The sequence below is a fragment of the Nanorana parkeri genome, unplaced genomic scaffold (genome assembly GCF_000935625.1).
Source record: "Nanorana parkeri isolate BGI_ZX_2015 unplaced genomic scaffold, ASM93562v1 scaffold2083, whole genome shotgun sequence".
Lineage (NCBI taxonomy): Eukaryota > Metazoa > Chordata > Amphibia > Anura > Dicroglossidae > Nanorana > Nanorana parkeri.
The window spans coordinates 188,963-204,023 of NW_017308351.1; the positions used below are offsets into that span (position 1 = coordinate 188,963).

At 40.6% G+C, this 15,061-nt stretch overlaps 1 protein-coding gene across 1 annotated transcript in view; it reads right to left on the minus strand.

The window, feature by feature from the left end:
- The window catches only part of SMC1B (structural maintenance of chromosomes 1B), a 45,493-nt gene that overhangs the window by 18,642 nt on the left and 11,790 nt on the right, over nucleotides 1–15,061 (minus strand). Inside the window, exons 7-17 of the mRNA XM_018572603.1 lie at nucleotides 13,846–14,104; nucleotides 10,197–10,337; nucleotides 9,978–10,060; nucleotides 8,961–9,168; nucleotides 7,261–7,446; nucleotides 5,983–6,162; nucleotides 4,021–4,167; nucleotides 3,546–3,683; nucleotides 1,656–1,772; nucleotides 1,075–1,181; nucleotides 53–194 (exon numbers count right to left, since the gene is read on the minus strand). Of these exons, the coding sequence (XP_018428105.1) occupies nucleotides 53–194; nucleotides 1,075–1,181; nucleotides 1,656–1,772; nucleotides 3,546–3,683; nucleotides 4,021–4,167; nucleotides 5,983–6,162; nucleotides 7,261–7,446; nucleotides 8,961–9,168; nucleotides 9,978–10,060; nucleotides 10,197–10,337; nucleotides 13,846–14,104 (1,708 nt within the window). The remainder of the gene's footprint in view (nucleotides 1–52; nucleotides 195–1,074; nucleotides 1,182–1,655; nucleotides 1,773–3,545; nucleotides 3,684–4,020; nucleotides 4,168–5,982; nucleotides 6,163–7,260; nucleotides 7,447–8,960; nucleotides 9,169–9,977; nucleotides 10,061–10,196; nucleotides 10,338–13,845; nucleotides 14,105–15,061) is intronic.

The following is a 15,061-nucleotide window of genomic DNA, read 5'->3' on the forward strand; positions in this document are numbered from 1 at the left end:
AAATAATTAAAAACGCATATATATGAATTAAAGGAAAATAAAAATAGTGAACCTTCTTAAGCTGCGTAACTTGCTCTTCCTCTTTGCTCAATCCCTCCTTAAGCTTCATCCCTTTTTCTGCTTCTTTCTTTAGTTGTTCATGAATGTATTCAACTTGAATTTCCAGACGTGTCTTCTGATTTCCAAACTCCAGCCTGGACATACATGGAGTAAAATGTGTAAAGTATAACTTTATGCAACAAGTGAAATCAGTAAGCAAACTGGTATTGCAAGCTAGACAATATGTAATTGCAACTCTGCAAAATGAGGAAGACTACGCAGCTTACCTAAAACTAAAACTACTGCCTAGGAGCAGCAGGCCTGTTACTGTCCAGCAAAGCCTCCTCTGTGCCACATCTGTGATTACTTTTCATTGTGCTACTGAATCTCACTCTTTTTCACTTGGGGCATAAGCCCAGCCACCCTGTCCAATAAGAGTGTCTTGCTAGCCAATAAAGTGGTCTCATTGGACAGGGTGCTGGGGAGACCTTCAAAAATAAAATTAAAATAATCTCTTTAACCCTTCTCCACTCTCTCTAGAGAAAAAACAAAGGTTTTGTCTGCTTTTCCACTCATTTCCAATTTTTACTGACTATCCAATACATTTCTATGTCACACAAAATGACAAAATATGTCTTTGTAATGTCCCCTTCGCACACCGTACCTTTATACCCCAAAATCCAACGGGTGCTGGAACTCGTGGATGACACCACAGTATACAATCTAGAAGATATGTTGTCCGCACACCATTCTGCTTCGGAATATCATCTTTATGCGTATTCCTTTAGCATGACATGTAGATGCAATGTTTCAGAGCCTCATGGAACCCGTAAGGCAAAGTGTGTTTGTGTTCCTGGGGCTCCGAAACATTGCATTCACATGTCATGCTGAAGGAATGCGAATAAAGATGATATTCCGAAGCAGAATGGTGTACGGACAACATATCTTCTAAACAGAATGACAAAAGACACATCAGTGCCATTTCTTCTGTCACAGAAAATGCAACACACACAAACATTACTTCATCTAATGTACCTTTTCTTGTCAGTTTCTTGGTGTTGTTTAACATGCTCTTCCTCATAATCGCGAATGTTTTCCACTCCTATCTCCTCACAAAATCTCCTAAAGACTTCGTCCTCCAGCTACAAAAACACTGTGTTAGTATTTGTTTCAATTTCTTTTTTTGTAAAGGGCTCTTTCACTGCTTGGAAGCACTAATTTCATGCAAAATTCTTTAAATATATCTAAACATTTCTGAGTATTGGACAACAATCTCTCCTATTTATTTTCCACGAAGAGAAGATAACAGGTTTTTGCTGCGTGCATTCAGATGCCAAAAGCCTACAACTGTTCTTGCTAGTGCACCAATGTAAGCAAGACGGGGTATTTTTGTAAAAGGGCACCCTGCCTACGCACACCTCACACATACACACACTTCATTTAGGGTAACTATCACTTTGAGCCAAAGTGCGATGTTTTTTCTTCAGGTATGACAACACATTTTGGTGCTGCAAATAATTCACAAAAGCAGTCATTATATGCAAACACGTTCTAGCACAAGATGCTATCAACAAGCCATTTTAACAAGGATTGAATTGTCAAATAAATGTATCTACCTTATTCATTTGTTCTTGAAGGTCTGTGGTTTTCACCTTATGTCTTTCAAGTTCTTCTGTTAACATTGTAAACTGACATTCAGCATTTGAGAACTCACTTTCCAGCCTTGATTTTTCCTGCAAATTAAATCTAATTACATTTTGGTTACTTCCCACATGCAGAAAAAAATGACAGCTGCCTGCCAAAAACTCAATCATGCCATCTCATTTCAAACATTTCCTAAACTAGGGTGGCTACCAACATTACATGCTAACAACAATAGGTTTTACCAATGTAGCCTTCTAAATTATTATCCAACAGACAACACAAATCAAGCCACTAGGCTCAGCCAAGTGTTCATGACTGTGGTGGTGAGAGCACAATTAAAGTCACTAAACTCAGGAGTTAAATCTTACAAATACATTCAGGTGCCTTAACTATTAACAAAAATGTATCTTATTTGTGTATCACTCGGCTGTAGATCCTCAAATCATCTCTGAATTGGTGCTGACACTGTCCTTCGTTTTGGAGGGTGCCTATTTTTGTTCCCCATGGTCCCTGTGTGCGTTGATGAGATGTAACTCTGTTTCAGAAGGGTCCAATTATTGGCCTGCATCAAGCAACTAAGGAGATTGCTGAAACTACTAAAATTGGGTCCAACAAATTATTAAAACCTGGAAGGATAGTGGTGAACTATCATCTTCGAGGAAGAAATGTGGTAAAAAATAGGATTTTGGTACTCACCGTAAAATCCTTTTCTCTCCGTTCATTGAAGGACACAGGGAACAGATCGGAGATCATGTACTGTAGGGTAATATCGCCACCTGCAGGAGAAGGAATAAATCTTGAATGATAGTGATTGGAGATCACTTAAACATTTGGTGAAATCAAATTGTAAACAATCAACAGCAAAACTCACAGCTATGCTTATTAGTGATAGTAAAAGCATTTCCACATGCACAATGCAAAGAGAACTCAAGGGTGAGTCTAATCAGAAAAAAATAGGATTTTGTTACCATAAAATCCTTTTCTTGGCATCCAGAGTAGGAAAGGAAAAAAAGTACTTTCAGCTAATGACAGTCTGTTCTGACAATCCTGGCAGATTCAGACACAATAATGCACACAGCCCCTACCGGTGTGAGGTACCGCAACAACCTGCTGCAAACAGCAGAATATTTGAAGAATGGCTGTGTAACAGTAAAACACAGAATATTTCCCCCCAAATAAAGGGATTTTTTAAAATTATATTTATGGAAAATCAGAAACAAAAGGAAGCAGAGTCAAAACCACTCCATCTACCTTCACCGCTGATAAAAGTGCACTACACCGCTCTGAGGAAACCAGAAAAACGGAATGTGCATGCTTGCGAATGCACAATAGATAAAAACAAGTGTGTCAGTCCAAATCGAAGTCCCGGGAAATTTAAATAGAATTAAATTCCACATAAAAGTATTTAGCCAAATAGTAGTCTAAAAGCGCAAAGTCAAAGTAAAATAAAAGAAGGGAAAACACTCAGCCTTATAAACATGAGGTAAATACATTTATTTTATTTTTTTCACTCATGTCTTTGCCCTGTTCCTCACATACAGTAACAACAGGAATGCCCAGGTAATAATAAAGCAGAAGAGAAGGAGACATCCATTCTCCAGAGGACACTAAGCGAAACCTGGTAGGTGTGAGGTGGGAGGGGTTATGTCCTTAAAGTGACAGGCTTTTTATTTCTTTGCCTAGTGTTCATTTTTTGCTAGAGGCAGCAGCATAACCCTATGTCTCAGAATGTTTCAGTGCTGTGTCACTCAATGGACAATAGAGAAATGACCTCTTTTTAGATCTCATTAGATTATGGTCACTGGTATCCATAGGAAGGCAATGCTAGAATCAGAAATGGTAGTGAGGCTGTATTTTATTACCGCAAAGCAGCTGGCAAGATTTTTCTTCTTAATAACTTCTAGTTCACTTTGAGAATACTTGAGACGGGTTTGTGTTCCTTGTATCTGAGCATGAAGCTGCTTTAAATCACTCTCCTTCCTCTTTAGCTTCATTAGCTCCTAATAAAAATGAAAAGAAAAAACTATTGAAGATGCTATATACATGGTCATATGAGAGTTATTCTGTTTCTTTTTGTGTAATTCACAAAGGCTGTTTAATGACTTACAGCAATTAGATCATTAATATGCAAAACTTTGAGAGCCCTCTTCTGAAATCAGCCATACGTAGGAGGATTGGACATTAGAGAGGTACTAATCTCACAGAACTGAAGAACTATATATGGCAGCAAATCAATCTTAGGCCACATTATTTTAGATAAGGGCTCGGGTTTTACACAGTCCTTGGCTCTTATGTAGTATCTACTACTGCAAATAAATATTAAAATAGCAATATTACTTTTAGTTCACTTGTCAAAGCATCTCTTTTTTCTTTTAGTGTGGTTATCTCTTTCTCATCCCAGCGCTTGGCTCTGAACCTCAAATCACTTGAGCCTCCAGATATCACACCGGATTTCAAGAACATAGTTCCATCCAAAGATACGGTCTGTAAGACAAACAAATCACATGCACATTGTTCAGTAATATGATGATTAAATAAACAGAGGGTCAGACTTTCAAAAAGCGGTAGGAAAGGAAACAAGGGGGTGTTGCCATGGAACATCAGTTTAAACCTGCCTTTGAGGTGGGCTTTAATTGGCTGCAATGGCAAACCTCAGACATTGTTCTTCCTCATTTTTATAAATCAAAATCAACCAAGGTAGTATTTGGCTTTATTTCAGTAATACCTAAAATGAATGTTGCAAGTCCCTTAACAGCAGTTGAGGTCTACTTGTGCTACTCAAATAAAGTGGATGTAGGAGAAAACAGCATTGCATTAAACTGAACCTGTGCTTTCCCTATGCAAGGCAATATAACAGGTTCACTTTATTCCTCACATCCTTAGCAGTACACACTTTAAAAAATAAAATTAACATTTAATGAGCAAATACAATACATTAAACAGGAGAACAACCATATATCTACAAGACAAGGATACAGTCATTTAGCATACATCTCTTCTGTGTAGAGATCTACAGCATAGTAAAATTGGTACCAATAAACAAAACAGAGTGTAAAACAAATCCTCAAAAGAAAGAACAGTAAAGTCAACAAGCAATTAATTAAGGGGTTTGAGAAACCAAGAAAAAAACTAAACTTAGCTTAAGCCAATTGCCTGCTGTCAATTTGCAATCCCATAGGAACCAGTTGAGGAGGACTGTTGTGAGCGACATTAATACTGCTATACGTGTCATAGGGTTTCAGAGAGCCAGGGACCCCACACTTTATTGTATCAGACTGGACAACCTATGTGTGCATAGACAAGTTTTTTATAAGGTAGTGCATCCTTCAAGACCTTCTTCCAGTGAGTCAGAGACAGGTAGTAGAGCTCCAATGAAGAACAAACACTTTACGAGCTTGAAATAGTAATTCAAGTAGGACTGTGAGCTCTGCAGGAGATAATGGTAAGTCTTGCAAAATACCCAATACATACATATCAGGAATAAGGGTGACAGGACAGCCCATGAGTAAGTCTTGCACAAGTATCGAAATCTGTACCCAAAAGGTGTTAACCACTGGATAAGTCCATGTCAAATAAAAAAAGAAGCCTGTAACAAGGTGGCATTTGGGGCATAAAGAAGAGACCAGTTTACATGGGGCAACATAGGCATGATGCAAAGTGTTAGCAGTACATACTTACTTACTTTGACTACACCCCTGCACACTTCAATCAGACATGGGAAGCGAGGAAAACCAGTCCCATGTAAGCTAAAGTCAGTCTTTCAGAGAGCCCATATAGAGCTGACTATCAACCGGCCACATGTGACAGTGCTAGGCCAATCATAAAGCACTTGCACTGTCCCACTGGGTGAGTCACAATTTCCACCATCCACTAAAGTAACGGTTGGTTCTATCGCTCCCACCAGATGAACAGAACATTAGGGGAGTGATGGGAAGGTAAATATGTACTGCTGGGCAACAAGCTTTAACCCCTTCGTGACTGACGACGTACAGTGTACGTCGCCAGCATCGGGGCTGTTTAAACAGACTCCCGGCGACTTTTGCCGCCGGTAGTCTGTTAAATTTTCACAACTTGAATCACAAGTTGGCTGTAAAGTGTGTTTTCTGAAAACCACAAAAGCAGGACATTGGCTACGTGTTTAATTTCCAGCTACAGGCACAATACTGCATTCAAAAGCAAAAAAGGAAACAGAGATAAATAGCTCTTCACTTTATATTGATTACTGATTATGGTGTTTTGACTAGTAGTATTAAATGAAACATGGAAACACTAATGGAACTTGTAATAAACTTGACTTACTTTTTGCCTCTCAGGACCATCAAATGCAATATGTCTTGCCTCCTTGACCGTTTCACACACCAGGCCATTCCCACATACAAACTGAACCACTTTTTTTAGCGAGGCACTTGAGCATTGCACTACATCAATCAACATTTTGCAGCCTTTAACTTCCCTCAGCTTTTCATTGATTGGCTTTAACTGAAACAAAATGCAAATTGTCATTTATTACAACTTCACAAAGCAGGGACGGATGGAGTGACGTGAGTTGAGAGTACCTAATGTCTCTGCATTGTTCCAATGGTCTAAAACTACATTGCAAGTCTTTAAAGTGGACATGAACTCAAAACAAAAAAAAATTGCCATTTTATAGGGGACATCTAGAAATGTTAATTGTGCCTAAATACTACCCTGAAAGATTTAACATTTCTGGTAGAAAATAGCAGTGTACTTCTTGACATGTGAGTGTGTCTACAGCCTCATAGCTGTATATCCACAGTGTGTGTACTGCTGCTTCTGACTGCACGTCTCACCAGATTTGGAGATGTCACTACTATGCTGCTCACTTTTCTTCTTGCTGAAAGGAAGCTGTACCTGGGGACCTGCACTGCACGCATCTCCCTGCTTTTGCTTCATCCATTCTATGAATCTGTGTTATTAGTTTCGCTATATTCAGGAGGGCAGCCCTGTTTATGTACCAATATGGCCACCTCCACACAGAGACCCAGTGCAGAAAAAGGCAAGGCGAGTCAGTAATGGAAAAAAGATCGGCTGCAGAAACCCTACAGGCAATACTGGTGACAAGTCTTTTGCCCTCTGCTTGCCTATTTGGGCACAGTTTGGGGCCTCCGGGTAGTTCAAGTCCCTCTACACAGAAAGATGAAGCAATAACCATCTTTTAGATTGTAAGCCCTCAGGGGCAGGGCCCTCCTTACCATCTTGTCTTGAATTGTATTGTAACTGTTATGTCTTCCTTATATTGTAAAGCGCTGCGCAAACTGTTGGCGCTATATAAATACTATGTAATAATAATAATAACCATCACTAGTAGATCTCTGGCTGCCAGGAAACAAGAAGCTGCTATCACAGGTTTCACCTACAGTTTCAAAAAACAAGGAAATCTATTGCATTTGCGTGTGAATTCCCTGTTTTTGTATTTTAGTATCTTGCTATTAGCAACCAAAGAGTACATTTTTTGTATTCACCTACAATGTGACCTCCTGGTGAATTTGAGATAACAGCTTGTCTATTATTCTCATGTTACCGTAATCACAAAGTTGCACTGACAATGAAACTCACATGTATATAGTCCAAGGAAAGGAATGTCTCAGGCTCAGCTCTTTCTTCTTTGAGAAATCGGATGCAGTCCCTCGCCACTCTCTCACTTGTCACAACAATGGCATTCATGTACTTCCCAAAGACCTTGGTAACAGCTAGTTGGTACTTTTTGTGAATTGGATGACACAGCTCGAACAATCTGCCAAACTTGAGATAACAGAATAAAAAATACTGAAATGAGAGAACGAGAGGAGACACTGTATATACATATAATCTAACAATGCTGTTTATTAAACTGCTTATTTGGTAATTTTAAGAAGCTCAATATTGCATTATTACATTATTAAGTACAGACTTTATGGGAGGTGAAGATGTTTTTTTTTCTTTGAGATTCTGATCTTCAGCTGGAGTATATCTTCTTTTTCTGAGGGTTTACAAGAGTTTAACAAGGCGAGTCTACTTTAATGCCTCCTCCCCAGCACACATTTGGGGAACTTAGCACATATGGTGATCACTCCTGAAGCCGTTTTAACATAAAAGGACAGTTTCTTTATTTTTTACAAACAAAAGAGACCTTTCAATCAGCAAACGAAACACAAACTCCACTTGTCTTGAGCATAAATCACTGGCTGCCCGCTCTGTTCGTACGAAGATTTTCCAACCGGCTCCATTGATCAGCTGATCAAGGGATTCCAGCACAAATAGCTTGATTAGTCCTAATACATGTCTCATCTAAAATACACTAAGGTGGTCAAGTCAGCTAGAACTAGGGATGTTCAGATACCAGTGCCGATACTTGGCATTTTCATGAGAACTACCAGGGTTGCAGTGGTTGCATCTGCGGCTGGGCCCTGGCGCTCTACCACTGTCCTGAAATCATTAGTCTGTATTGTTTTAGAAAAACTGCCACATGACACTAAATAAAAATGTATCAGTAATTGGTAATTGCAGAAGAGACATACTGTGGGGTCTATTTTTAAATATTTTCACACAAGATTCAAACACTGTAAATCATGGGTGAAAGTTGTGTGAAAATATTTAAAATACCTCTTCTTGAATAAAAGATTCTCAAGTTCCTGTTCAGAATCTTCTTTAGTGTATACACTGAGCTGTGCATGCAAAGGTGGAGCAAAGGTAAATAGAGCAGAGTGTATTCTAGCTTTAAAGCCTTCTTTAGTTCTCCTTCCTGTATTTCTTTTAAATAATAGGTATACATTGCTTTATTATTTTTTTTACAGGTGTCTTCTGTTCAGTCACATAACAAGAGTTGTTCTCTTATCTGCTGGTGGTGGGTGGTCCTTAATGCAGCACAGAAAGTCGTAGTGACATGTGGGGGCAATTCTGCGCAGTAGTACTGTAAACCTAGGCCAGAATAATGACATAGGGGGCATGCCCATGACTCCCTGGGCTCACTGATGCAAATTTTTATTTTATTTTGTTTACTTTTAGGTGCCGTGGGCAATTTCATTTTTGAAATCCTTGTGTAGAAATATAGTAGGTATGAATAGCAGGAATCAAGTAAACACTCCAACTAACACTGAATATGGCTGATTGTAGATCTAGTTCCTGACTTCACATGTCCCTTAACTTCCCACTAAAAGTCAAACTATTCAGAGCTATAAACCACTAAACAGCTTCCCCATGAGAAACAACAAGAGTCTGGAGATGGAGAACCACTTTAAAAGGTTAAATATCTAAATCTCCACAGCCTATGCACTTACTACAGCGTCTGGGTACATTCTTTTCATGCTCTCCAAAATTTCTGCTCTCCTCTTCTGGCTGTTACTTTCATGGTAATCGATCCTGGCGTTCTGCAGCTCACTAACAGTAATGTTCAGCTCCTCATTCACTTCTGACATCCTCTGATTACTGTAATCTATTTCACGAACGAGCTGTTCCTCCTGGCCCCTGTGCTCATCAAGGGCTTTGCTGAAAACAATTAGCACTCACATTATTTTATTAAGTCAGAAGTAGAGGTAACAGAAACACCCTTTAGAGATAGTCCCAAGACACACGGTGGATAAGAAAAGCAACAAGTCTTACTGTGCACTGCATTTCAATACATTTTGGTCGACAGCTTTGACAAGTACAAATAAACCACAAAAGAACTATTACAATGCTTGCACAATTTGGAAAAGCATTGCCCGCAGGTGAAGTCAATAGCATGCCTTGAAGTACAACTATGGTCAAAGAGCAAAAATGCATATGTATTGTGGACTGCAAGGAGAACACACAAAAGAAGCACTGCTCCTCCATGGCTTAGGAAAGGAATGAGGGGGGTGCTTGCCACTGGGAGCATGTCCTCGCTCCAATATGAGCCCATACAAACAGAAGAAAAGCTGGCTGAACACCGACTTCCACTGGGATAGTTTATTGAAGCTTGTACCAAATCACTGGGGTCCAACCCAAGCTCTCCTGCTGACGCGTTTCACCCAATCATGGGCTTAGTCATAGAGATCTCTATAAGTAAGCCCGTGATTGGGTGAAACGTGTCAGTGGGGGTGGGCCTTGGGCAGGACGCCAGTGATATGATACAAGGTTCAATAAATTATCCCAGCAGAATCCGGTGTGCAGCCCGCTTTTCTTCTGTTTGTATGGGAACAATAAGACTGCGTTATTTTTTTCCCGCAACCGTGGCTCAGGCCAGAGGGGGCTTGGAGCGATGTCAGTTTACTTCTTTGTAATTACGTTTAATGGCCTTTTAGTATAAGTAAACATTATCCATATGTAGCACATACATGCAAGTATTGATGTAGTCCTCTAATTTCCCCACTCTCCTGTTGTAGTCTTCAATTTGCTCCTCTACACACTTTTTGTTTACCTGCGGAAAACAAAGCAAAAAACTTTTCTTTGATATTTTAGGTTTTAAAAACATAGCACTTAACAGATGTAGACAGAAAAAAACATCCTAATGAACAGGTTTTGCTTTACCAGCGTTAGTCCTGCTACATAATTACCTCTACTTCTTTTTGTCTCCTCTGCTCAATCGCTATCTTTTCTTCTGTAGCCCCCTGTTCCCAGTGAAACTTTTCCAGCTGCTGCCCCAGTACAGCATTCTTCTTTCTCGCCTCATCTTTTAACAGCCTGTATTGATCCAGCTATAAAGACAACGATGTTACTACCGCCTATCAAATGCTAATCAACTACAAGCAAATACAAAAAATTGCCTCTTTTGGTCCACTAACATATTTATTTCACTAACCTGAAATAAGGAATTAACCCCTTGCTTTAAATATTTGCAGTGGAAAAAAAAATTACATTTAATTGTCTTCTTATTTAAACAGCCTGCTGTTCGGCCGTTGTAATTAAAAGGAGAACTATGGGGTCAGGGCTTTTCCCTATAGTTCTCCTTAGGGTAACGGGAGGACACAAACTAGCGTCCTCCCGTTATCCTAAGCTCAGTATACCCTAAGCTCAGTATACCGCGAGCTACAGCTCGCGGTATACTGAGACGCCGCAGCCGGAGCGGATCCCGACATCGATATCGAGATCCGCCCAGCTCCGTAAGTGACAGCTGGCTCTGCCTTTCTAGAGGCAGAGCCAGCTGTACCCACCCCCTCCCCCGTCCAATCCGCCAGTCAGCGCTGGCGGATCGGAGCGGGGAGGGGGGAATCCAGACCCTCCCCTGTCACGGCAGAGAGCCGCGACAGGATCGAGAGGTGAGCGAACGCCGGTACATGTTCGCTTCACTGAGCCGACCTGTGACAACGAGACTGTCACAGGTCGGCTAGAACTATGAGGTGAGTGAAAAGCACTCACCTCATAGTTCTCCTTCAAAAGGCCGGACAGCGGCTTCTTGGATGCTGGTGGGTGTTTTTAGACGTCCCGCCCCGCCGCTAGGAGGCGTGCACAAGCGGGAAATCGGCTTGGAATGTATACAGCCAGCGAGTCTGTATAGGCACTTGTATTATGCGTGCGGGTGTGCGCCCCCCCTCCGTTGCAGCCGCTGCAGGCGATCCCGAGCTCCGCCGTGCCCAGTGTGAGCCCGGGACCAGCACAGGAGCTCTGTGACCTGAGATCAGTACACGATCTCTGTTAGATCTCCTCCTCCCCGTCGGAATGCAGGAAATGATGTGCATTACATAACTTCCGCATTCCTTTGTCACTCTCTGGTACAAAAACCGGAGAGAAGCTGGTGAAAAGCAAGTCTTCGCTTCATCAGCTTCTCTGGGGGTCCCTAGGTGACATTAGGGGTCTTAAAGACCCCTGATGTCTCCATAAAGAGGACCTGTCACTGCAAATTGGCTATCACATAGGGGGCTTGTTATCCCCTATGTGATAGCAATAAAGTTAAGTGAAAAAAAGGTTTAAAAAAAATTAAAGTTACAAAAAAATAATAATAATTCCCCCGCCCCCCCCATACACATGGAAACATGCGTTGAGTGCGTCTACATGCGCAAACAACGATTGCATCCATTGCGCTGCACATGTTACATATCGCCGCGAACGTCGGAATGAGAGCAATAATTCTAGGGCCATTAATCACTGATAACACTAAACTGATGAGCAGTAAAATCTTTTAAAGCAGCACCTATGGCCAATTTTGGGTATGGTAGTTTTTTGTGAGTTCATGGGCACACGCAAATTTTAAAGCTTGACATGTTTGGTGTCTATTTACCCGACGTGACCCCGTCTTTTATATTTTACCAAAAATTTGGGTAATACTAAATGTTTTATAACATAACGTAGGGAAAACACGTTTTTTTCAAAATTTTTGGTATTTTTTTCATTATATAGTCAAAAATTAAAACCACAGTGGTGATTAAATACCACCAAAAGAAAGCTCTAGCTGTCCCCAAAAATTGATATAAAATGTCAGTACAGCGCTGCATGACAGAATAAACATCAAAGTACTGCAGCGCTGAATACTGAAAAATGGCCTGGACAGGAAGGGGGTATAAACACCCCGGTCAGCAAGTGGTTAAGAACACATACTGAACTTTGCATTGCTTTCCCTTTTTGGCCTGCTGTACCATAAACTGCTTTGCTATCTTAGTTGGGTCCCCCTCAGGCCTTACATAATAATATAAGCTAAATAATAAAAGTGCATGTCTGGTTTTCAAAAGAGTAGTAAAGTGTACTTTATACTTCTCATGAATCAACAAGGCATATCCTTTCATTTTAAACAAAAAAGTTTCTACTCCTTTTTGTATATACAAAAAAAACTGCTCACAAGCAGTCTAGCATATAGCAAGAACACATAGAAGCCAATTGATAAATCTTCCGCTCGGTCATTACTACCACTAGATGGAGCAAATATATCACCCAATTAACCAAGATCAGGAAGCTATCACATTCATGTGGCTTTGCAGCACATACATGCCCCACTCTGAGCACTGGTATCTCTATGTGCGCCAGGTCAGAGTTGGTCAGTTTGCTAATCTGTAAACTGGCTGTAATTCCTTTTGAATCTGCCACAGCCACAGCTTCTTAAAGTGACAGTAATAAAAACTACCTGAATCTGTTGCACATATCAGAATTGCAACTGAAAAGGTTGGAAGGCTTTAACCTCCCTGGCGGTATTCCAGAGTCTGGCCTGCGGTTAACTTTCAATACCAGGAGCGGTAACCCCGAGCCAGACTCGGGAATGCACAGAAAAGTGTCACTTACCTTGTCCCTGCGAGCCCACGGCGTCCTCTGCTGTACGCGGCCGGCCGATGCCGGCATCTGACTTTTAGTTTTGTTTTCGGGCGTCACAGCCGGCGGGAAATTCAAAAGTGAAAAGTTGCAATGTACACAGAATACACACAATACAATGTAATCTGCTATGATTACACTTATGTATCAAACTATTTCACTTCAATTTTGTCCCTAGAGCTTTGTCCAGTGCCCTGCCTGACACTTTTTCACAATTATAAGAAATTATAATATAATAAATAATTATAAAAAATTATAATAAAATAATTAAAAAAATGGTCCAGTAAATGGGAATTCTGGGGGCGTTGCCTGATCCGTACCACAGTAAATAAAGTACCAAGTTCGCACATCACTGAGCTCGGTCGCAGAATCCTCGCTGTCCTCACTTTCAGTGTCTGTTGAGGAATTTCCCAACGAATCGCTATCACTCAATTCTGCAAGTAGTTCTAATTTACTATCGCTGTTTTCTACCTGGTCTAAAACCGCTTTTGACCTAAAACAGCGACGATTCTGCGACCGAGCTCAGTGATGTGCGAACTTGGTACTCTATTGACTGTGGTACGGATCAGGCTGCGCCCCCAGAATTCCCATTTACTGGACCATTTTTTAAAATTATATTTTATTATAATTATTTATTATATTATAATTTCTTATATTATATTTTTTTAATTTCGTGGTTTAAACTTTATCATACCTGGGATGTCTACTGGACTCTTGTTTGGACAGATTTAGGCGAGTTATTCCTAATATTTACTAAGAATTACAGGCCTACAATATAAAACAACAAATTTCCATGAAAAACAATGTACCGCTTTGGGATGCTAAAATCCTGAATAATCATACCACCAGGGAGGTTAATGAATTGGATGCAGGTTGTTTTAAAGGGAGCAGAAAAACCACCAGAAAAGTGCTGTACGTGCTTTAATGAGTTTCTCCCACATTACCAGTGAAAGACTCAGCTTCCGTTACCTGACTTTGCTCCAACTCAACATCTGCCTGTCTTCTTAAATGATCCTCTTCAAGCTGACGATCAAATACTCTCCAGGCCTGCTGTACTTCATCAATCTCCTTTTCCATCCCCTTAATGTCTTGCTCCAGTATGCCACAACGTTTCTCACTTTTCTTCAGAGAAGACTTGGTGATTTCAACCTTCTTCATCTGGTGTGCAGAATTTTCTTTTGCTTTAATGAATTGGGGCCTCAACTTATTTAGTGATGCTTCGAGAACTCTAAAGTGATGTGAGAAAGAGATGACCAAACTGGCTGCCTCTGCAAACTAATCAATTTGTTTTTGTTCTTCAAGAGATCAGAAAAAACAGTGATATACATATATTGTTCAAAAGTATGTGGACAAGTGTTTAGCTGAGTTCAGGTGTTTCTATTGAAGGGTAGCATACAAAGACTTTTTAGACAATTATATTGCTTCCAACCTTTTGGCAACAGTTTGGGGAAGGCCTTTTTCTTGTCCACCATGACTGTGCCCTTGTGCATAAACCCAGCTCCATAAATAGATGGTTTGATGAGTTTAATGTGCATACATTATAATGAAAGAAAACCTTGCCGGACTTTAATGGTACTCATATTGCAAAATGTATTTGCTTTTTTTTTTAAAAACTTTACAATCACACATCTACTGTAGCAATGTTTTATATATACCCTGGTACACACTTTTCCTGAGTGAATGTCTCATTTCATAACTGGACCAATTACCACTGATATTTTTTGGTTGGTATAAATACATGCAGTGCATATATCTCAACATATGCAAGGTCTTAGTATGGCCAGTGAATGAGGAAGACCTCAACGCCTTTCACAATATTATGCAATCCCCTTATTTTATAAGCATCTGTGGTCAATGGCTCAGAAACTGCTAAGGCCACAGGCAGATCAAATAAGGGAACTGCTGGAGAGGGGGCAGGAACGTGTTAATGGCCCTTGCAATCAGACTCAACAAATACCTGGGTAATTTGGGTCATAAAGTCCTTCCTAACTGTAGTAAAAACCTCAGCCCAGAAGGCAGGGGACCCAGCTAGAACTGACGGAGCCAAAGAGGATTTTGAATATGAGAGAGACTCTAACAGTACATGTCAACATGACTCCAGGCATCGGCACCATCAGCAGAAAGTGAGCCTGGGGCACCCAGTACAGTGGGACTGCCCCCCCCCCCCCCCCCCCCCACAGCACCC